The 22,400-nt window shown below is 40.7% G+C and overlaps 1 protein-coding gene across 1 annotated transcript; it reads right to left on the minus strand.

The window, feature by feature from the left end:
• Positions 1-1,557: 1,557 nt before the first annotated feature.
• usp10 (ubiquitin specific peptidase 10) lies at positions 1,558-21,438 on the minus strand. Its single transcript, XM_071531207.1, has 15 exons — positions 21,352-21,438; positions 21,032-21,100; positions 19,112-19,157; positions 18,634-18,693; positions 15,329-16,576; positions 12,115-12,206; positions 11,243-11,352; positions 11,063-11,121; positions 10,874-10,977; positions 10,341-10,440; positions 9,323-9,503; positions 6,868-7,033; positions 6,234-6,378; positions 4,825-4,890; positions 1,558-3,595 (listed from the first exon to the last, which is right to left on the minus strand). Exons 1-15 carry the CDS (start codon positions 21,436-21,438, stop codon positions 3,408-3,410), a joined length of 2,721 nt encoding a protein of 906 aa, XP_071387308.1. The 3' UTR covers positions 1,558-3,407.
• Positions 21,439-22,400: the final 962 nt, after the last annotated feature.

Here is a 22,400-nt window from a genome sequence, read left to right on the forward strand (position 1 = left end):
AAACTATAGTTTAGTAAGGAATACCAAAGGGGAGAAAAACCCTTACTTGGCAGATTTTTTCAATGATGGGCCTGCTTCCCATAAACTAAACAGAGGCAAGCTCGCCCATTGCCCCTAAAGACAGCCAGCTAGACCACAGGAGGGAGAGATACAACATACTGCAAATACTATTCATACTGTATACTGACAGGACAAGAGAAACAAATGAGCAATGTGGGGGAGAACAAGACTCTGCATATCAGTTTTTTGTTTTGGTTTATTGTGCACATTGTTCTGTAGGCCAGTCCAAGGTGTAGAGACTGCAGATGTTTTGAGGATTATAAGAAAGCCAAGTAGTCTTCTGACTACACTTCATTAGCAAACTGCTTTTTGCACAATCCTTTATTTGAACAATAAACAAAATAGAATGCTGGAGGCTTAAAATTAAAAGACAGTATAGATTTTGTTTTCAGGTCAATATCCCAACAAGTCCCAGCAGACAATAGTGTTAGGAGCACATACTGAAAAGAAAGACATTATTGAAGCATTTCACCAGCACATTTCCTGACCAGTCATAAGAAAAGACTGAGATAAAAATGTGCACAACAGAAAGCCAGACTGCTTAAGGTGTCCATGTCAAAAGTCCCAACTTCCAAACATTCTTCAAAGGGAAAGTAAAATAAACCAACAATGTCACAATGAGTGTAGAAATGACTACAAAGCCAGTAGCACAATTGAACTAACATTTAAGTTATAAGGAGTATCAATCATCTAAACAGAACATCTCAGTTCCCTGTATGGAATGAGTAGTGTGGACTGTGTGATGAGGCATGGCAACAAAACCTTGGATGTCAAGGGCAAAATAAAGTTTGGATATTAATTGCAGGAAAGGCAGCAGGGCCAATATGACGTTGTCCTTTGGTTTACCTGGGAAAGGTTTATAACTTTACAAGCCCACAAGAAGAAACTATATTGAGAAAACTAGATCTGCACCAAATAAAGAATGTCACGTCAGATGGGAGGTAAAAACAATCCATGGAAAAAAAAAATCAATTTGAGAAAATTAAATTTAGTTCTTATAGGACTGAACTTAATCACTCTACCGTCCGTAAAAACATAATAAAGTAAGCGATGGGTTAAATTAAGGTCTTCCACCTGTTTCTTAAATACATGCTGCTATTGAAATATGGGGGAAATTATTTCCCACTGCACCATGTCTGTGGTCAGAAGCAGAAAAGTGGACAACCACCTTCGAGAGGGCCCTATTCCCAGCTGTGTACCTCGTTTTAATTGATGGCTAAGTATGTGTGAGAAGGGGAAAGTCCGAAAAGAGCAACACAGTTTGGATGAGACGGCAGAGAATGATTTTCTTTGGAAAACGATCCACTTTTAAGATGGAAAAAAACGACCAAGCATACAAGCCTAAGTCATGATGAACTACTCTTTTAGCCAATTACTTTCTGTAAAGTGTTAATACTGATAGATTCCGACACTGGTTGGAATGAAATGGCTCTTTAGCAAGAATCAAACAATTATGAAACGGGAAAATGACAAAAAGGAAATAAATATCAAGCAAAGAACTTGTTCAATTTTATTCATTGTTGTGCTTTAGCCTGGGTAATTTCTTTCAAACACCAATTCAAATGCAAGTATATTTCTGAAGGGAGAGAGCATGGGGACATCCAACAAATGATCAATGACAAAAAAAAAACTAACATCTTTTAATAACTCAAACAAAAATCATCACAATCAATGAATGATGCAAAATCAATGTCTTGAACAAAAGCAAACACGATTTCCTTTTGTGCGCATATCGGGGGCCTTGTTTAGAGCTTAGCACAGGTGTCGTCCCACTTCCCCTCAACAGTCAGTTTCCCTCGTCTGGGAGGAACTTCTGAGCCACAAAAGAGTAAATACAGAGGTCAGGTACATTCCCCTAACACTTTACAGACATTAGACTTACAGTTGCCGCCCGATTAGGGTTAGACTCGTACACTGAGTGGAGAAACATCACATATTGAACCTAAGGCAGCCCCCGCTTTCTGCTGAGTTGGGGGTAAAGGGGTGATGTGGCTCAAAACTACATTGATAAGCCACCTATACACAGGTGGAACCTTTAGACCAGTACAGAAAAAAAGGACAAATGAAGAATGGGGTGAGAAGGAAATGTACAAAGTAAACAAGGGCAGGTTTTTGCAATGGAATCTGTCTTGATTGGTTGCCATCTCTCCAGTGCAAGAACTCAAAGCTTGAAAACCAGCACAGCCCTCCGGGACCCAAACAAGTTGTCAGTCACCTAGATTTTTTTTTTTTTTCATTTTAGTCTAAATATTTGCAAAAATATGCATTTGCATGTCCATGTCTTTTAATCATCAATCAGTTATACTTTGTGCACAGAAGCTTATTTTTGTTATCACTTAAATTCTAAAGCGCATTAATATTTTTAGATAGTCGTTCTAATTCTAAACCCAGATACCATACAAGGTTCTCTCAAACAAGGAGGCTGTTAAGTTCCAATACAATGTAGCACCTCCTGTCTTTTTTCCTCTTTTTTGATGGCTCAAGTATTACCTAGATTTAAAAGCATCACAAAAGTGAGGAAATGGAGGAGGAGGAGGAGGAGGTGGCGGCAGAGAAGAGAATCTCGCCTTGGGAGCAGAGACTCATGATAATGCTGTGTAGTTTGCTGGTGCTGGGCCTTTTCAATGCACGAGGGCAAATTCAAAACAGGCTTTTTCACTGCTGCAAATTCATTAGGCCAACAGTTCTCCTTACTAAAAGGCAAAACACTGATATTTCTATGCCATTTCCTAAAAAAAAGGTAATCAAAACAAGAGAGAAATTACCCCAGCAGTCCAACTGCAGCCTGATGTGGTAGATAGTTCTTCCTGCGTGTGAATCCACTGTTCCCTATCTGAGCCAAGCTGTGGGCTCAGTCAGAAGTGAGTCTCAGGTCCCGACCTGTAACCCCACCCCCACCCCTGTCTATTCAACAGTCCTTCCTTGCAGCATTAAAAACAAAAAGAAAAACAAAACAAAACAAAAAACAGCAGTGGTGCACAGAGAAGAGAAAGCAGTCACAGGGAATTCTTTGTGAACGCAGCTTGTTTCTGTTCTTCCAAAAAAAGATACAAGGAAAAAGGTGTTGGAAAAGCTGGTTCTCTGGAAAGCGGGGACAAGGGGGAGGGAGAGGAAAATCTTGCAAGAGAAGAAGTTGGGCAGTGTTCCTGTTCATTAGTTTGGTGTGTGTGTCTGTCACGTGTAAATGTATATCTGCGACTGTATTGTCAATGAGTGCATTTTGAGCATGTATGTCTTCGTGTCTGTGTATGAATGTGAATATATTCATGTATGCTTGTGTGTACGTCGGTTTGTGTGTGTATGCGTGTGTGTGTGTGTGTGTGTGTGTGTGTGTGCGTGTGTGGTGTCTACAGCAGGTCGACGCGGCGGTAGTACAGCAGGTAGGCGGTGCGCTCTGCAGTCTGCTTAACCACCTGGTACTGGTTGATGACCCTCACTGTCTGGTCGTCGATGCGCAGCCAGCCGTTTAGACCGATGTGGAAGACATCCGTGGTGTAATGACCGCCTGTCGCGCTGTTCCCATGGTGATAGACAACTGGTGGAGTGACAAAATAAAGATTAGGAGGTTTTTTGTTTTTTTTACCTGACTCACCCATGACTTCAAAGTTGGGCATTCCTAATACACGTGTCGGCAGCTTTTTACTCCAGGTAGTACTAACAGTCTAGTGCCCCACAATGCTAAAACAATGTGAGGGAGCATTCAAAAGTCTAAACCAATGGAATATGAGCCAGGGAGAGAAAGGCAATATTAATTGATGGGTGGGGTGCGGAGGGGCGTTTTTGCTCAAAAATCTGATGGAAAATTATATTTACGCCTACTAGTGCAGCATGAGGTCACCATGAACGATACTGTTTTCCAGGAAGTATAAGTAATGGGAGTTCATTTCTTGGGGACTTTAAGGACACTTGATCAGGGCGGATGCTTGCTGTGACGGGGGCTTGGACCTGGGCCTTCTAGTTGAATGACAGTCACACTACTACTGACTATGCCACCCTGCTTCACCTCAGGTTGCACAGTTTATCAGTTTTGCAGATTTATTAAGGCCGATTAGCACTTAAACACTGGTAATTGGTGGATGTGAGTGCCGATTACACTCTATTATGTTTAATAATGTTCCATTCTGCTGCTCACAGGAGCTGCCTCTCTTGAAATACTTGTTTTGTCTTCTCCACATGGAAGTTTTAACAAGTGAATTATAGTTGAATCCCTCATTCTGTGTGTAAATCTTAGTAGGGATGAGGGATAGAAGTGATATCCATTAGTAACTCTAGCGATTCAATTATAGTCAATCATGATTAGTACTCATTTTGGCAAATTTTGCTTTAGTTAGCACACATTCTTCAACTGCTGTCCTCATGCTCCCGGTGATGCTCATCTGTAAATTGTATGTATTAAAAAAAATAAAAGAGGAAATATAGAGGCTGATTAACTGCAATTGGCTTTCCCCCCCACGGGATTAAGTATTTCTTGGAAAACTGACAAAAATAGTGGGGTATTCCAAAAAAGCTTTTCTCATATTTATTGTGTTCTCGAAGTACTTCCTGATGTCAAATGAAGAACTGCTTCAGACCAGATGTATTCAGTTTCAATACGGATAGGACAGCCGTTCTAAACTGCTCTTGGCAGCATCATTATTTGGGTGGGTGAAATATTCAGATCATGATGAATTAATATCTGTCACAGCGACAATATGTTGAAAACAAGAAGCACAAAAAACCCCCAATCAGTTCCAACACACTTATTGCTGTAAAATATTATCACACCTGCAAAGAGCCTGTAAGTTCTTTGGCCTTTCACGACTTTGCTCCGCACTCCAGAGGACAAGAGATCTGAAAGGAAATCAAAATTAGGCAAATCCACTGATGACACTAAAGAGTTGTAGAGTATCACTCACATTACAGTTAAATGTAGAATGTGGTGAAGCACGTTGTTAGCCTGTTTTTTAAGATGAATAAGCTGGAGAAAATTGCTCATCCTCGTGCTTACTCATGAAATTTATCCCATACTAGAGTTGTTACGATGGGAAGAGGAGCATTGTGTACATGGTTCCCAAATGAAATAGGGCTGCAACGATTAGCTGACGTCATTGACTACATTGAATTTAGAATAATAGTTGTTTTAACATGGCTGCCGCAAGCCCTGACACCAAGTATACACAGGAGAATTACAAAAGACTCTGACCCAGAGTGTCCAAAGTATGGGAATACTGCCAACAAAAACCCAATAATGGGATGCTTTGTTCCCTGTGCAAAGCTGCAGCAGCCCATTACAAACAGAAAAAAAATCCCAGTAGCGTTATTTGAAGCACATGATGGCACAGTAGCATGGCAAGTATTATCCAAGCTAGGTTAGCCCAGTAGTCAGACAGCTAACTGGCTTGCTCTATTACTTTATTACTTGCTTTATTACTATCCAAATTGCTGATACAACATTGAAAACGGATGTCATGCATTTCCCAGTCTGCCCTAGAAATCAGCTCTTTGTCCATCGCATGAATGCTACAGTGCCTGTACACTGAAATGTATATAGCTTCTGACAGCCATAATGCAGTACCTTATGTGGGCCAAGATCAGGCAATATGCTGAAATATAGTTTGGTTATAATGGCGTATTCCACTATTAAAATTCATGCTGACAAAATATGAAATGCTCAATTGCAAAGGTTATTTTATTGCAAGTCATTCAGATCCATTATTTATCAATTCAACAGTCAACAAAATAACCAATAACTTAAAAAATCTTTAGTTGCAGCCCTAAAGTGAAACTGGATGGATGGATGTTACAGGCCTATTATCAACTTGGCGAAGGAAATTAAAAAAAAAAACTTGTGAGGTTTAGTTGCAGAGGGAGGTAGACGTCAAAGATGACAAGAGTTCTCTCTCTCCATTTGTCTGTATGCTGCTGGTTACACAGGAGCAGGAGAGTGGAGCAGGACGTATGAGGTGTGAGGCAAGACGGAGAGCTAGCAAGTTACTGTTAGAACAGAGATCTGAAATCATCTCTCTACTGTGGTGTTGTGACTGAATTACCAACTTTCTAAATGTAAACAATGTGGTTCATAAACTTGATGTCAGATGAGTGAGTTATAACAATGATATGTGTGCAACAAGAGTAGAGAAGAGAAGTAGGACACTTAACAGGACTGGTGTCTTTAGCAAGGTGGGGGTCCATACCTTTGCTGATTTCCAGGTCCACGGGGTAATCAATGTTCTTGATCAATTTCTGGCAGCCTCCAGTCTTTTCAAAAACAAACCTCTTGAGATGGAGCACCAGCACAGGAGGCAGCTCTTCCAGAGTCACCCTCCGACTGATCTCGATCTAGAGGGGAGAAAAGGAGGAAGAGAGAGACAGAAAGATGTGCAGAGAGAGAACACACTGTGATAAAATAAAGACGTAAATTTCCCCCTGTGGGACAATAAAGACCTGAATCTGAACATTGCCCTGGAAATACTTAGAAGAAATCAAAGGACCACAAAAGTTCATTTCTAACCCTAGACTAAACCTAAAACCCCATGAAAATGAAACGAAACTAAACAGCAGAGAGAACAGAACAAGAACAGAACAGGATGAGCACACCATTTATCAGAAATGCAAGAGCATGTTGAGCGCTTTGATCAGTGATCATAAATCACTTTGTGGGCTTTTAAAAGTGCCAGAGACCCAAACTTTGCTCTCTCTGAAACAACAAAAAGCAACAACTGTAGACAAGAAAGATAGGTCCATTAGTAAAACGATGCCCATTGTACAGCGGTAGAACAGATGTAACGCTTAACTCAAATGTAGCTTCAAAGTTCACTTTAGTCATACCTCTTGCTTGGTTTTAGAAGTGTAGCCCTGGACTGATTCCCGTGCCACCAAGGTTTCCAGAGCCTCCTGGACAGTGCGGATCTTCTCGGATTGGATGTCCAGCTGCAGGGTGAAGAAGGGCTGCAGGGTGGCCGACTCCTTAGAGTTTTGTTGGTATACCACCGATCTGACAAGGAAACATAACAGAAATACTGGTTAGACATAAGGACCATACCTTGTGATTCTCTGTGATTTCATACCAAGGAAGATTTATGGTGTTTCATGTTGACCCTTAAAGGGGATTCAGAATACACCCAGTGTACAAAATATTAGGACCACTTTATTATTGAGTTGCACCCCTTATTCACCCCTTCAAACCTTGGCCTAAGTGTTTCAATGTTTACAATGCTTCTCTAATCTGTCTCCTCATCAGCTGCATTTGCCTTTGCCATGACTGAAGTAAATTTAATAGGTAAAATCAATAAGGAATTTAATCCAAGGTGAGCGCAAGTGGTCATATTGTCTTGTTCATGCCCCCCTAAACTGCCGTCAGCCATTTCCACATTTTCAAATTGAGTTAGGTGATTCAGCTGCCGTCCTCTAAGGCGAGAGTTCGGACAACCTGGGTCAGATTGTGTTGGTGGGACAAAACCTGATGATGTGATAACAACATACAAAGATGTACTACAATGAAGGAAATGGCAGCAAATGGTAAAGAGAACATTGATCTTGCGATTGAGGTAACATTAACAAACATCAAAGGAATAACTTTTTTGAAAGCAGGGGAATATTCGGTGTTAAAAGCTTATATTTGGTGGGGGTTGTTTTAGGTGTTGTCCCAACTGGATCGGGAAAAGTTACATCCAAAGAGAACTAATGCTTAAGTTGAACGGTAATGGTGTTCACACAGCCGCACAGGGTGCCTGCAGCGGGACTGACTAACTGAGACAGCTGTGTAAGTATCCATGTCCAGTAGCCTGCTTTGTTTCAGCATCTGTAAATCAATTTCTGATTCAGTGCATGCACATATTGGCCTGATAAAATACAATCTAATGCATTATGCAATAACAGAGCCCTATAGAGGTCAGTGTTGTCAGATAGGACAGCGATCGTAAAACGTCAAACTGTCAATTACTAAAAAAATTCCTCTTGACCATTGCCTACCTTGCTTCCCTATTACAGGTATTCGCCCTGCCATTGGCTAGTGTCTATCTGGGGGTTGTGTGAGAGTTTTTTGTTATTTATTTCTGTCAGAGCACACCAACTCTGCTTTGGTCGTCTGTGATAGACCTTTTGGTTGATCTGAAGATGGTATTAAACTCTTTGGCACTGACTAATGGCAAACCAAAGATGACCCTTTTGCACCCTGGGGGGTTTTCTAAAGTTAGGATACATTTTCTTGTACAGAACTCAAATGGTATAAAATAAAGCTCAACTGAATCTGAAAACTGAAACATTCTGTGGATCTACAATATCAAACTCTACCATTCCCCATCTATGAAGTAACTGATGGCATTCCCCTTTAAATTATACTCAGTGTGAGAATATAAATGATCCTTTAGTCTTTCAAGATTTAAGCAAAGTTTGACACTGGAATCACAAGTTGACAAGGCCTTTATTAATTATTCCAAGCATGTCTTGATTGCAACATTTGATCAAGAAGGTTTGAAAGGAAAAAAATACCAAACATCCTGGCTGCTCCTGAGAGTGGAATGGTCACACTAAATGACTTCAAATTGGGGAAAATCATTTTTAAATTGTTGCAGTGATTCCCCAAGTCAAAGCAATTACTTTGACTAGTGGCTGAAAACGTCCATGGACTATAGCCAATCTCAGTGGGTGTACAGTATACCACACTCTGTAAACGTACACCCCTGTACTCCATTGCTCTCTGGTTGCAACCGTTTCTAAGAAAATAATCCTCCGAGGTTCTGTGCAACCAGTACAGACCGGGAGCATGCCAGACCAGAACCTCATAGAGTATATTATTTAGGCAAGCTATACCCTCACAGGTTCTTAACTTTCGAAGTTGTTCTGTGATTCTTTATTTGTGAATGTGTGCCCCATGTCTTGCTGTCGAGGCTTCTGACCACAAGCGGCCCACAATGGCTGTTATTCTGAAGAGCTGCGGCGCTGGTTGGAGGCAGACTAGAGGCGGCTGGTAGGCCCGTTTATGATGGCACCATGAACAGAGGTTGAAAATTTGGAGGCAGAAACTGTGCAGGCAGCCCAGGGGGCGCAGATTAAGACAACGCAATTGTCTTCCAGCTCTTGTGTATTACCGGTCAATGAAGACACAACCAATGAAAATAATTAAATACTCAGTGGCTGACTATCACTTTGGCTTTAGGAGAAACAGGTCAGGTGTCAACAAGCCATGACGATTTCTGGATATACTTAGGAGACATCAAACTAACTTTCATTCTGAGAAACCCCTCACAATTGGTACAACTGGTACTACGATCTGTCAGCTTACCTGATGTGCCCACCAAATATATCAGTGATAGGTGTGCGGACAAAGTCAGCTTGGCGAGTGATGGAGGTCTTGTTTCGGGGGCCAACTTGCTCCCACTCATCCTCACTACCTTCTTCCTCCTTATCAGCAGCATCTTCCTCCACACCTGGCTGGGCCTCTGGGCCATTGGGTGTGGGAGCTTCTGTTTGATAAGCACAGGAGAAAATCACTTCAGAGGTCCAAACCAAAAGTACTACAAATTGGTCTTGAAACATGGAAAAAAACTAGTTGAAAATTGACGTGCGCTTGTATTAAAGCAACAATTCACCCCAAAATGAAAATTATGTCATTATCTACTCAGCGCCACATGCAATTTTGTAGATCAAACACACAGCGAGTTAGCGATGCTGTTCTGTCTCAGCCTTTTCCCAAACTGAGGTGAATGAACCTGGTTGTTTCCAGTTCCAAAAAGGGAATAAAATGACTATAAAATTTCTAAACAACTAGGCCAAAAGAGAGCTTACTGTGCTAGCACACGCTGCCCTCTACTACCTCTGTTGGCTCGCCAGTTGTAAACAGAATGAGCCCATTTCCTTGTTTTGGTTGACATACCACACAAGAAGTTACCGTTTCTTCTACTTAGAATAATGCTACTTAATAGGGTAAATATAGCTTTTTTGCAGTGCAATCATTTGGCTACAAAACACCAGGGAATTTGCTGCACGAGTTATTTCGATAAATGTGAAGGTTTAAACAACCAGACCCTGTTCACTTTAATTGTTTGGGAGAAGGCTGAGATAGATCTGCGGTCACCAACTTGCTCTGCACTTGATGGTCATAGGAAATTAAATGAGGTTTCAACTAACATGGGAGTGAGTAGATGATGACAGAATTTTTCATTTTGGGGCGAACTGTTCCTTAAATCAAACACAAGGAAAACCAAGGAATGTGAATTCAGTTATATATTCATAATTATATTATCTGCTTTGTGCTATGACATATCACATTGAAAGGAAGTGGTGGACATCAAAATGCTTACTCTCTTCCTGAGGCGAGATTAGTTTTTTCAAAGTAAGCATCTCCTCATGCAAACCGTTGAGGGTGAAGCCGAGGTACTCCTCCGCATCCTCTTGTCGACCCTGAGAGCAGAGCGCGAGGTCATCAGCACCAATTAAAACATGCCGTCATGCTCTCAAACACAACACTATTGACTCAGCATGTGCGTACACACGCACATGCACACTCAAGCACACACCTGAGTAAGCATAGACAGGGAAGCATATTTTACAGGTGAGACTGTGTAGACCTCATCAGAAACAGGGGTTTAATTAGTTTCATTCATAAAAATTATGAATCAGGATTGACTCAGCAGGTGCCATGCATGGACTCCCTTCAGGTGTCTTCTCAAATTCTGTTCCAGACTATGCAAAATGTGGGATTTTGAAAAACAAGAACATTCCCTTCGTTGACTGTCCGTTCCAGAACACCTATTCAAAGAGTGTGATGATAAGAAAAGCCTGTGCAGCACGCCGTTACTCAGTTTGCAGAGATTCCTGAGGCAGCACAGCCTACCTTCTCAGAGAGACTTGACTTGATTAGAGTGAGGAGCCTATAAATGTAAGTCGGTTCAAAAGGTACACCGGGCCGAATGTCTTTCATGATCTTGTCACCAGCAGCTGTGGACACAGAAGACGAACCACATTAGTGACACTGGCCGAAAATGAAATCAAAGTACTTTGGGGAAGCAGTCTAACATCTTACCTTGCTGTTTGGCTTTAGATGGCACAGGCATGTTGTTGAACTCATTCACAAGCCGTACACTGTTAAGGACAGACAAGCAAAAAGGGTGATGTCTCTGGGCAAAACACATTTTTAATAAATTGCATTTGGCACTGCATCTTGATATCTTATTCAATATCAACTTGCACAAACATTACTTACAAGTTGTCTATCATGGGTGTGGAGGTACATGGCCTCTGCATTTCATTATGCAGAGGAATGGACTTCATCAGGTGATACATGGGGGGGCACGCAATCAGGGCCTGCAGGGTCTGAGCGCTCAGAGTCAGTAGGAAAATATTCTAGTAGGCACAGCAGACCTACTATAATATTACGCATGGCATAATGCCATCTTTGAATTTAACCATTTAAACTGTGGATCAACTTAAGGGAACGCTTAAGTTGCCCAGGTTGAAAGGTTAAGAAAAACAACTATCTGTATTCTAGTTCAATGCCATGCTTAATCTGATTCCAGTGCTTCAGTGACTAATATATTGAAACCCTTGTAATTTTGCTATCACAGTAGCCTTCCATCACTATTATAATTAGGATGTCTTTAGGAGATACCTTGACATTTTGAATTTTAGTTGGTTATTTTTCCTCTTAATGGTTTCCATAAAATAGCGAGGCAACATGACTCAATGATACCATGCCTGCAGCTAGCCATGTCCTTTGGATTGAGAGAAGAATACCATTTTCCTGGCTTTCCAGGAATTATCCTGGCACCCGCCCCATCTCACTCCTTTGGCGAGTGTGTGGCAAAGAAAAGCAATCAACTAAAATTCACAATGACAGTATTTCTTTAAGGCCCCTATCAGCTTACATGGGACTTGATACCATTTACCAATACACAGAATTTGATTAAACTATCCCTTGTGCCTTTTACCAATGTAAAAAACGACTTATGCTACCTACATTATAACACCTGCATTATAACACCTAAACATGCAAACGTATAAACACAGTTTTGAAGGGTTAAAAATAAGCCATTGCAGACAAACAATTCAAGAACAAGAAGCTGAATAAAAGGATACAGCGTTGATATAGCACCAGTTTCCCTTGTTGATCAGTCCTCTTGGTTGCAAAGACACTGGTTTATGTATCAACTTCACATTCTCAATAAGTTCTGGGGATTCAAACAAATAGACAATCTTCTTTAAAAGGTATCCCAATATAACTACAACAAACATTGGACACCCGAGTCAAAGGTATCATTTGTGACTACATATACTTTCAGTCATCAACTCTATGGTGAAAGTAGTACACTTCCTGTATCACATGAAAATTGCACTTCATTGCAACAACAAAAATGTCCCTTCTTCCACTCCTGCCTCAAATGACAACGGCACAAGAGACTGGCTGAATCGAAGCAAGGATATGTTGTACCACGCCTAGGAAGGGAGGCTGTCACTTAAAACACAGCTCCCATGGTAACGTGGACATAATTTCACACAAGTGATGAAATAAAAATCAGCTTAACAAAAAGCAACAGTGGTTTCAAAAGATAATGTCATTGAATCTGTCAAAGTACGTAGGGCGGCTACAGCTGGGATTTTTGTAAGCCAAGACTAATCACTATGCATCTACATTAGCCAATACAAATCATCAGTAGGTATCTTTGGTGAAGTTATAGTGCAGAAATGGCTCAACTGGCTCACATAACTGCTTTGTGATTAAATGATACTATGGTCACTTTCGACCTGGGTCTTTATTTTCCTAGTTTTTGCCACCATGACGATTGTGTTCAAAAGTTTGTCACTCACTTCACTGTAGAACTTTCCGTTCATCATTGTGCAGAGTAATTATTTAAGTTCCAGCAGTCCTGTTGGAGCTTGCTTTGGCCCTGAGTGTGGATTGGAGAGCAGTGGACCAACGTAAAGCTCAACAGTGAAGTGCGTGATGAAATTTTTAACACAATCAAACGTCATGAAGGCAGAAAATAAGACCTAGATTGAAAATAACCGTTGTCATTTAAATAGATGAGATCTGGCACTGAGGTGGTAGAATTCCACATTCATCTCATAGCATTTAGAATGAATTTACATATAAATGATTTCCATTTTTGCTTTGCAAAACCCCAATGAATTAGCAGAATAGGCCAATCACTGGCAGACTGATCACTGAGCCCATTTAGTGATCAGATATTGTGAATATCAGATATTTATCAATGGATAAGCAAGCTTTGGATCCCATGTTAGGCAGCTAATATGACCATATGGCTTTCTGGCTAATAAGTGTGCTAAAAAGTGGAATACGCTGTCAGGTGAAAACCTCATATCTATAAATGTAAAGTTTCAGAAACTAAGAAAAACAGCCTTGTTTTTAACTTGCTGACAATGCATATTGACTTTATCCAATGGGTTTTGAAAGGGTTTCATCAGCCCAAGAGGTCAGAATTTTCTCAGCCCACGAAGGATCATGTGATCCTTCAACTGAATTAAAAAAATGAATATCACCAAAACTGGAGTTACAAAGTTTTCACATGGCAAAACGATATGTGAAGAGACCATGTGCTGCAAGTACATATTTTAGACTATAAGTAGCATCCTGTTAAACTTTTGTGCAAAGCACTCTGGTGAGAAAACATGCAACTGTCTAACTATTAGTATATGTGCAGAGACATGGGACTCCCTTTAAACTGTTCATAACTATGCACAATAATCAAGTTTATCTGAACAGACAAAAGTCAAATACTGCAAACTGCTGATGGGAGAGATGGAAAGTCCGAGTTGCTAGAGGCAAGACAACTTGAATGGCACAGCCAAAATTTAGAGCATGTTTTATCACAGCAAATTACGACCACTAATTTGTATGTTGTTTGTCGCTTGTGTCTGTGTGGAACAGTTCAAATAAATTGAAATACATTTTTTCTCTAATCACACCAAATTGTGCCTGCCAGTGTGTCCACTTCAACTGGTCTTTCACAACATGAGGTCTAACTACAACATCTAAAGACTGCTGGTGTGGAAAGTGCAAGCTAAACAGGATAAGAGTAATTGTTAAGTTGTTTTAATACTCAACACTGTGTGGTGCTATAAAGAACAGGGTGTGTGTGTGTGTATGTGTGTGTGTACAACAAGGCAGAACACTAACTTTTTCATCCACTGGCCACAGTGGCTGATGGATTGAAAAATCCAGCAACTTTGGCCATTTTCCAATTTACCAACATTTACCAGCATTTGGCTGGTGGCTGCAGTTATTTTCCCACCCTGGTGTGCATTCCTGTCCGACTTGGTCAAAGGGATGTTTCAAGAAATCCTTTTGGAAAATTCTTAGTTGGCTGAATTCATCTGGCTTCACTTAACTGACTGTTCAAGCTATGACTCTGTTGTTCTGGGTGGCAGCTTTTTTTCCAGGCTGGCTCTTTTTGTAAATATAGCAAATGCACCAGTTTCCCAAAGATATGTGTCATGCTATCATGTCCCCAGAAAATCATCCAGGCTATTCTGTTATTTCTCCTCCTTTTTCATGGAGTTATACATCTGCATGACAAATTTCTCTTCAAATTCTGGCTAAGGTAAAGTCCTGATTATTCATTTATGCAGAGTGAACTGTCATATGTCATGATACTGAACCCTGAAATAATTTATTAATCTAATGGTGAAACAACCTGTTGTGCCCACCTCTTCCATCAATGTCCTGATTACAACTTTAGAGAGCCTTGACAGCCATGATCTAACTTTGCTATAGGAACATCCCTTGGCTCATAAGGTGTGAGCCTAGCAAGGCTTTCCCCAGCCAACTGACACTGGTGTGAACAGTACAAATACATTAGTGAGCTATGGTGGGTTATAGAGATGTGACAAATGACTCAATATTTAACAGCTATTCTGTATGTGCTACCACCACCTAGTGTTCATTTGACATCTTGTAAATAAATGCAACATGCATAAAACGTTCCCTGGGGCAAGCCATTATTGGGCATTATTGAGCAGAATGAGCAGTTTATTGAAACTGCAGCGATCATCATCAACCTCAAAATGTGGTTTGGTCACATACCTCCTCTCTTTTACTCATTTCTAACCTTGCACATTTTAAGTTTACTCTGGCATAGGTTGTATAGGGAGTAAGGAAAGTACAATTGTCTCAAGATTGCCACCAAGTGGATGGTGAATGAATTTAACAGAAATTCATTGATGGCTGCTTGCCTGGAAAACACTTCTTGAAATGTGCAAGGTGAGACAATAAAAAATAAGTAGTAGGATGAACTATTTTTAAAATGATATTGTGAGCATCTTTACATACTACCTGCGAGTTTAGGGGCCATAGGATCCTCTGATACATGGACAGGGCTGTCTTTGACCTCCCCAACTTTCTCAGGCTGCTCTGGCATAGCAGGGGAGGGAGCAACAACTTCCACAACATTCTTCACCTCCACAAAGGCCTGAGGGCCCCCAGGCAGAGGCTTGGAGTTGTGGAAGAGGCTAGCCCACGATTTGGGGAGGTTGGCAGTAGGTGCGGCTGGAAGGGCAGGCGAGTTCGCCTGCTCTGCCACCACCGGCTGGGCAGCAGAGTCTGGGGAGACCTGCTGAGCCTGTTCCCCAGTCTCACAGTCTTCTTTGTGTCCGTCTGCACTGACAGCAGCATCAGGCTCTGCTAGCCCATTGGCCACCCCACTGTCCCCATCCTCCCTCCCCTCCAGTTCAGTAGTAGCAGTAGCAGTGGTGGCAGGGGGGCTGGCCACAGCAGCCGAAGGAGGAAGAGGGGATTTGGAGCAGGGGCTGTGTGCTCCACTATCCAAAAGTTCAGGGCTCTGTGGAGCCAAATGATCTGGCTGCTGATCTGCAGTCCTGGGTCCCTCTGTCATCCCACTGCTTTGAGAGGAGGATGAAGAGGAGGAAGTTGCATTGTTACCATCTGATAAAGAGGCAGCTCCACTTGTTAAGTCCAAAGAAGAGTCATCAGGGCTAACACAAGTCCTCTGATTGACAGTGGATGTGGAGGCAAATTTGGCTGCTGCCACTGCAGCCGTTGATGTTGCCATGGAGACAGGGCCAGGGGTGGAAAGTTCAGCCCCTGACAATGCTTTGCCAACCACATCCTCAGCACTGTGGTGTGGGGCACTGAGTGCATGTCCATTCACCAGTGCTGTCACAGGCGTCCCATCAGCACCTGCTCCACCACTACTGCTGTTGTTGTTGCCAGCTGACCCTTCCAGGTAGTTGTAGTATCCTGGCGGTCGCTTTTTCTTTTTCTTCCTCTCCCGCTGTCCTAGGCTGCCGGGGACACCGTCCATGTCCTGGCAGGCCTGGTGATTGTCCACGGCTGAGGCCTCCGAGTCAGGGCAGTCCAGTGAGTTGAAGTGGGTTCCATCAGGGACATCAGCTGCTGGAGGGGCTGTTTGCTGGGCCTTCTGGGCTGACTGGCAGCCCAGGATGAACTCTGGAGCCTGGGGGTTGAGGGTGCTGGACACCTTGTACAGGGGATCCTTCACCCCAACATGCTCGGAATCCATCACCTCGTCCACACCAAACTCAATGCGCTGATAGTCTTCTGCTGCAGATAACATCTCAATCAGTTAGAAGCAAAAAGATTATATCCTCAAATATAGCTTGTGAATGATGGGCCTATATAACAAAAACCACTGTTGTGTTTTACACAAGATGTGCTGCTGAGTTTAGCATAAATCAACATTTCTCAACCAGTGAGCCATCAACCAAACAGGGTCGTGGGAGCATTCTGACAAGGTCAGCCATGCCCATAAAAAAAATCCTGCTGGATTTTTTTTGGCGCCAACAACTACTGTTGTTGTGCCTATTCTTGACTAAACCACATTCTTCCTGGCCTTACGTGAATGCCAAGAATATGGCGAATGAATTCAAAAGTGGAATAGTTCAAAGGGGGCAATGTAGTCTTATTTAGGACTTTAAATTATATGACGATATGATTAAGATTTTCATTTCCTTAAGCAGTAACATCCAGCAATCACATGGTCAGACTTACAATGATTTGACAAGCCTACAGGGTCCTGACTTTTCTCCAAAAAAATAATAATTTTGTTATTGTCCTGATTTTTAATACAATGGATCAAGACATTGTGAACAAGGTCAAATTCTGATGTAAAACCAGTTGAAAATCACTGGTAGACATTATTCATAACATAAATAATAGAAATTTCCTGGCCATTAGCATGACATTTTGTAAACCATCATTGCTATCTGACAAAGAAATCAATGTAATGGGCAGGCATTTTTATCTGTGTGTGTGTCTATATACAGTGACTTGCAAAAGTATTTAGAGCCCTTGATTTTTTGCACATTTTGTTGTGCTGTTCAGTTATTCCAAAATGCATTTATTCAGGATTTTGTCTAAGCTCTATGCAAAGTAATCTACTCCATCAAGGTGAGATGAAATTTGTAGAAATGTACATGAAAGTATAATATTTAAATAAATCTATTTTTTCGCATAAGTATTCAACCCCTTTGCTTTGTTTGGGCTAATTGCAAATACAGAAGCTGCAGTTTCAATTAGTTTTTCCAGTCCAACTTTACTTTGGAAGTCAATAGAGAAATTGGACAGGACACGCTCGTAAAGATTTTAAATTCTGTATTGTTTTTCTAATTCTGTAAGCTTCGTTAGCAAAAAAATGTTGAGCAAATCTTTGCTAGTGTGGCAATTCATCTCAAATGAATCAAAGGGGTTGAATACTTACGCAAACTCAATTTCTCTGTTATCTTAATTTTATACTTTCATATAAATTTCTTCAGTTTTGTTTCGTCTTTGATAGAACAGAGTGCATTTTGAAATAACAAAAGTCAAAAGGGTGTGAATATTTTTACAAGGCACTGCACACCAAACCTCGAAAACTGAGTATTTTATAACTTAGCGTTTAACAAGGGACACGAACAGCTTCAACAATGTAAAGCAACAACAGTGTGCACTGACATCAAAATGTACTCCAACATTTAGTTACAATGTGTTGCATGGAAGCTTAAACAGGAAATTATTATGCAGTGAGAGGCATCAAGTAGAGAAGTGAACAAAAAGGAAGACATTAGTAAGTGCAAATCAGATAAAAATCATCCAAGTGCCCTTCAACATGATACAGCTGACTGGTCACCCAAACTGCAAACCCTGAGGTACAGCAAGGCATGGTTAAGAGGGTAAGAAGACAGCACACCACAATTACTTCCTCTATTGGGATTAGAAGGTCCTCTGTTAGTGTTATCGAAATTGAAACTCATGACTGTAAAATGCATTCAGAGTTAAAACCTTAAAAATGGACGGCTAAATAGGTACACAGATGTTAGCAAATCACAGTAAATCATCACTATGCCCTTGTAAGTCTAGTTAAGAGGGATTGTTAAATTCATACAAAAATTCTCAATTCAACTCGGAGCCCTGCTGTGGTGCAAATGCATTATATGCAAGAGAGGATAAGATACTTAACAGTATCTGAGCATGCAAAGCTCTACAGATTGTACCAACAGGCAAGAGAAAGAATATAGGGGCAAGGTTTAGAAAGCCACCAGTTTTTGAAACCTGGGTTTGAGTTTTACAGCAAAAGTACAACAGCTAGTCAAGCCACAGAGTGTCAGACCCCCCCAACTCACCGCAAACCTGCAGTCCCATAGACTCCATAATGTAAGGTACAGCAGGAGTGCAGTAACTTCCTAAATAATCAATACAAATCAAGGTAAGGATAAAGTGTCATGAGCAAGTGGGTACGATCTCAGAGAAAGGTGGCCGATATTACATTTTTAAAATTTGGTGGCTTGGAAATTAACGTATGATAAGGCTTGATGTATCCTTACAAATGATGAAAAAAAAGTCCCCAACTATTGGGATCTGTATCTCAAATTTAACAAAAAAAATGTGGAAAGCATCTCCCTGCCAGGCATGTCAGGTAAGGTAAGCCTGGACTTAACTCTAACTCTTAAAGATCTGCTTTGAGAAACAACAACTGTGCTATCATGTACGAGCATGACTTTAGTCAGCAGCCGAGAGAGAGCAGGGTAGTTTGATGCTGATAATTTTTCATCTGACAAAAATAAATAATTTATCAATCGCGTGTACGTGCAATGGACTTACCAGAAGACTGACTGATGCAAGAGACTTTGTCATTGAACGGAGGAAGCTGTGAGGAGATGAAAGTCAAGATTAGAAATCACCAAAAAAAGAACATTAAAAAAACCTAATCTTTGGAATGATCTTCTCAAGGAGATCACACTAGCAAAATCTGTATCTTCTTTTATTTTCCAGTTTTCTCTTTATTATGACAACTGGAAAGCAGAGAAGTAGACAGAGTAGGGAGACACAGTAGAGAAAGTTGTCGGGATTCAATCTCAGGCCAGCATGGGCACATGTGACACGTGCGGTGGCAGCCTCAACCACTCAACTATCTGGCTATAGTATCTTCTTTTAAATCACTTCTTAAATAAGGATTTTATAGACTTGTTTGTGTGTATAAGTTACTGTGTTACAGGTCCCATTGGTGTATTTTTTCCCCCACGTTTCATTTCTTTGCCATGATTGCCATTTCGTATTTGTCATCATTCACTTTTAGTAATATTATTTATGGTTATTCAATATTTAGAATGCATTTACTTATTCTCCCGAGGGGTGGGAAATTAAGATCAGCTACCAGCCAAATGATTGATGGCCATGGTTTGTGAGTTTGCCGACTCCATTAGCCACTTTGGCAGGTAACCAAGCATCATTTAGAAGTCCTACTCTAAAAACCCAAAAGGGTGATGAAATAGTGAAAGTGATTTTTGACATCTGATAGTGAATAGGCAAGAGAATGGACTATGAACTGTTAAAACAGATAAGCTATACAACTAAACATAAGGTGACATTGAAAAGACCAAATCACATGGCAAGAACATTGTATTAAGGCTGCCATTATGCAATAGCATTGTCAGCGTAGAGTACTTTGATTTTGATCCTATTGAATTTTATCTTTGGGGAACAAATATCCAGTGTTGGAACTTCGGCACCCAGCAACAATGGAGGCACGGAGATTTTGGCTCATTTGGCAAGTAGCTGTCTGGCTATTGTCTGACAGTCAGTGGGACACCTGATTAACTAATGCATACTGCCAACTAATCAGAGCATTCATTGGCACCTGGGTGTAGGTGACATTATCTACATGAGGAAGTAGATTGGAATTCTAAATCTATTTGATTCTATTAGCAACCAGGGAGAGATTTTTTCATAGAGCGTTAGTCAAATTTCCACAATGCTGACAGTTATAATGATTTGGATAACTTTACATTAACAGATCCTTTGCTAAATTATACCATGAAATTGAGAAATGTAAATCTCATTGCTAGGGCTGCAACTAACGATTATTTTCATTGTCAATTAATCTGTTGATTATTTTCTCGATTAATCGATTAGTTGTTTGGTCTATAAAATGTCAGAAAATGGTGAAAAATGTGGATCAGTGTTTCCCAAAGCCCAAGATGACGTCCTCAAATGTCTTGTTTTGTCCACAACCCAAAGATATTCAGTTTACTGTCATAGAGGAGTAAAGAAACCAGAAAATATTCACATTTAAGAAGCTGGAATCAGAGAAGTTTGACTTATTTTTCTTAAAAAATTACTCAAACCGATTAATCGATTATCAAAATAGTTGGCGATTAATTTAATAGTTGACAACTAATCGATTAATCGATTAATCGTTGCAGCTCTACTCATTGCAACGGACCTTTAAAGGTGCAACGTGTAGCATTTTTAAACATCAATATATCATTGTCAAATTAATAGTGATACCTTGGTATAAATGTAAACAAATAAGACCATGATCAGTTGGGTGCCTCCATCTCATGCCAGTGGTGTTGTTAGTGCTAGTGTTTCTCTCTTGTTTGTTTATAACTATACTAACGACTCAAAATGAATGTAGTGGTGATTCATTGATGTTAAAATGATACACACAGAATATTTAACATGCTTGTTTTCTCACATTTCAAAGAATTTTATATTTAATTTTCTAACCCAGCTCCTTACCTCAACATAACATCGTGGAGTCACAAAAAACTGATTGATCTCATCAGGGCTGAATTCCCCGAAGATGTACTGTGGGAAGAAATGAATATAGCCATTATTCCAATAGAAAGACATGATCAAAGAATATTTCACAATGTGCAGTAGCACATGCCAAGTTGTTTGTTTTTCCTGATGTTGTAGTATAACTTAAAAAGTGGGAAGCTGATCCTAAAAAGCCAGTGACACCATGAAAAAAGGCCACGGAAAACAAAGTCACAAAACTTGAGATCCTCTTCTGATATAAAGGAAAGAAAATCAAATTTGTACGGGCAGCCACGGACAATGCCTTCCACCTCATATTTGGAACTGATCTGGAGGACAGTGTCATCGAAACTCGCGGTCCACAGGCTCTTATGATAGTCAGTCATCGTCTAGCCAAAACTGCAACGTTGGTTTGCGTCAAAGTAAAGGACAACATGAAGAAGTGATGAGTCATTGGGCATAATTTCTCGCTACAGTCCACTTATGAGCAAAGTAAGGCTTTATCTAGAATATGGTACAGTTTGAGGAAGGACTGGACCATGAAATTGAACTTCAATGCAACACATTAATGGAGTCTGTTTTTGAGTGGTTAACAAAGATATGAAAAATGTATATGATATGAAAGGAGCCTCATCTTCAAAAAAAGCCAAGACAGGGACCTATACTGATGCTTCTGAAGTTTTATAAACTTGCAGCTTCATGTGCCTTCCTGACAGAATGAAACTAAGGATGCAGTCTGAGCCTCTAAGACTGTGTGGAGCCTCTAAGACTGTGTGGAGACCTTTTGGATGATGAGCTTGTGACCCTAAAATCACATGGATCCAAACAGGGATTATCCCTGCTAGCTAAACAAAGTTCCTCAACCTCTTACATCTGTTATATATTTGCAGCAGAAATTGGTCAACAACGGCACTAGCAATCAATAACAGCATTGGTGACTGCTTGCTTGCCGTGCTGAACATTACTACATTTCTCCAAAGTAAAATGGGAGACCAAAAGTGGTCATTCTCTATCGTCGTGTCACCACATAAAATATAACCATGGTTAATAATGCAAAGCGTTACAGAGGATATTAATCTAAATGATGGCATGCAATCCACAGGACTCATATGCAAAACTTCCATTCAGGACCCTAGCAGTGGGACACTACTCTTGTCTGGCTCAGGTGCTTGCCTGGTATTGCTTTGTGAAGATAACCTGCTTTCCTCTGCTGGCTATAATTAACCTAATCCCAGTTACACTGTAATTGAAGAGCTCCAAGACTTGCTACCCATTGACAGCAAAAACAGAAAAGTTCCTCTGAGTTCTCTCTGACTAATATGTTGGCTTTTTAAGGAATACCATAGTC

Source organism: Centroberyx affinis, unplaced genomic scaffold (genome assembly GCF_046629955.1).
Source record: "Centroberyx affinis isolate AG114_WGS23_722 - 3 ecotype Tasmania unplaced genomic scaffold, CSIRO-AGI_Caff_v1 ptg002057l_1, whole genome shotgun sequence".
Lineage (NCBI taxonomy): Eukaryota > Metazoa > Chordata > Actinopteri > Beryciformes > Berycidae > Centroberyx > Centroberyx affinis.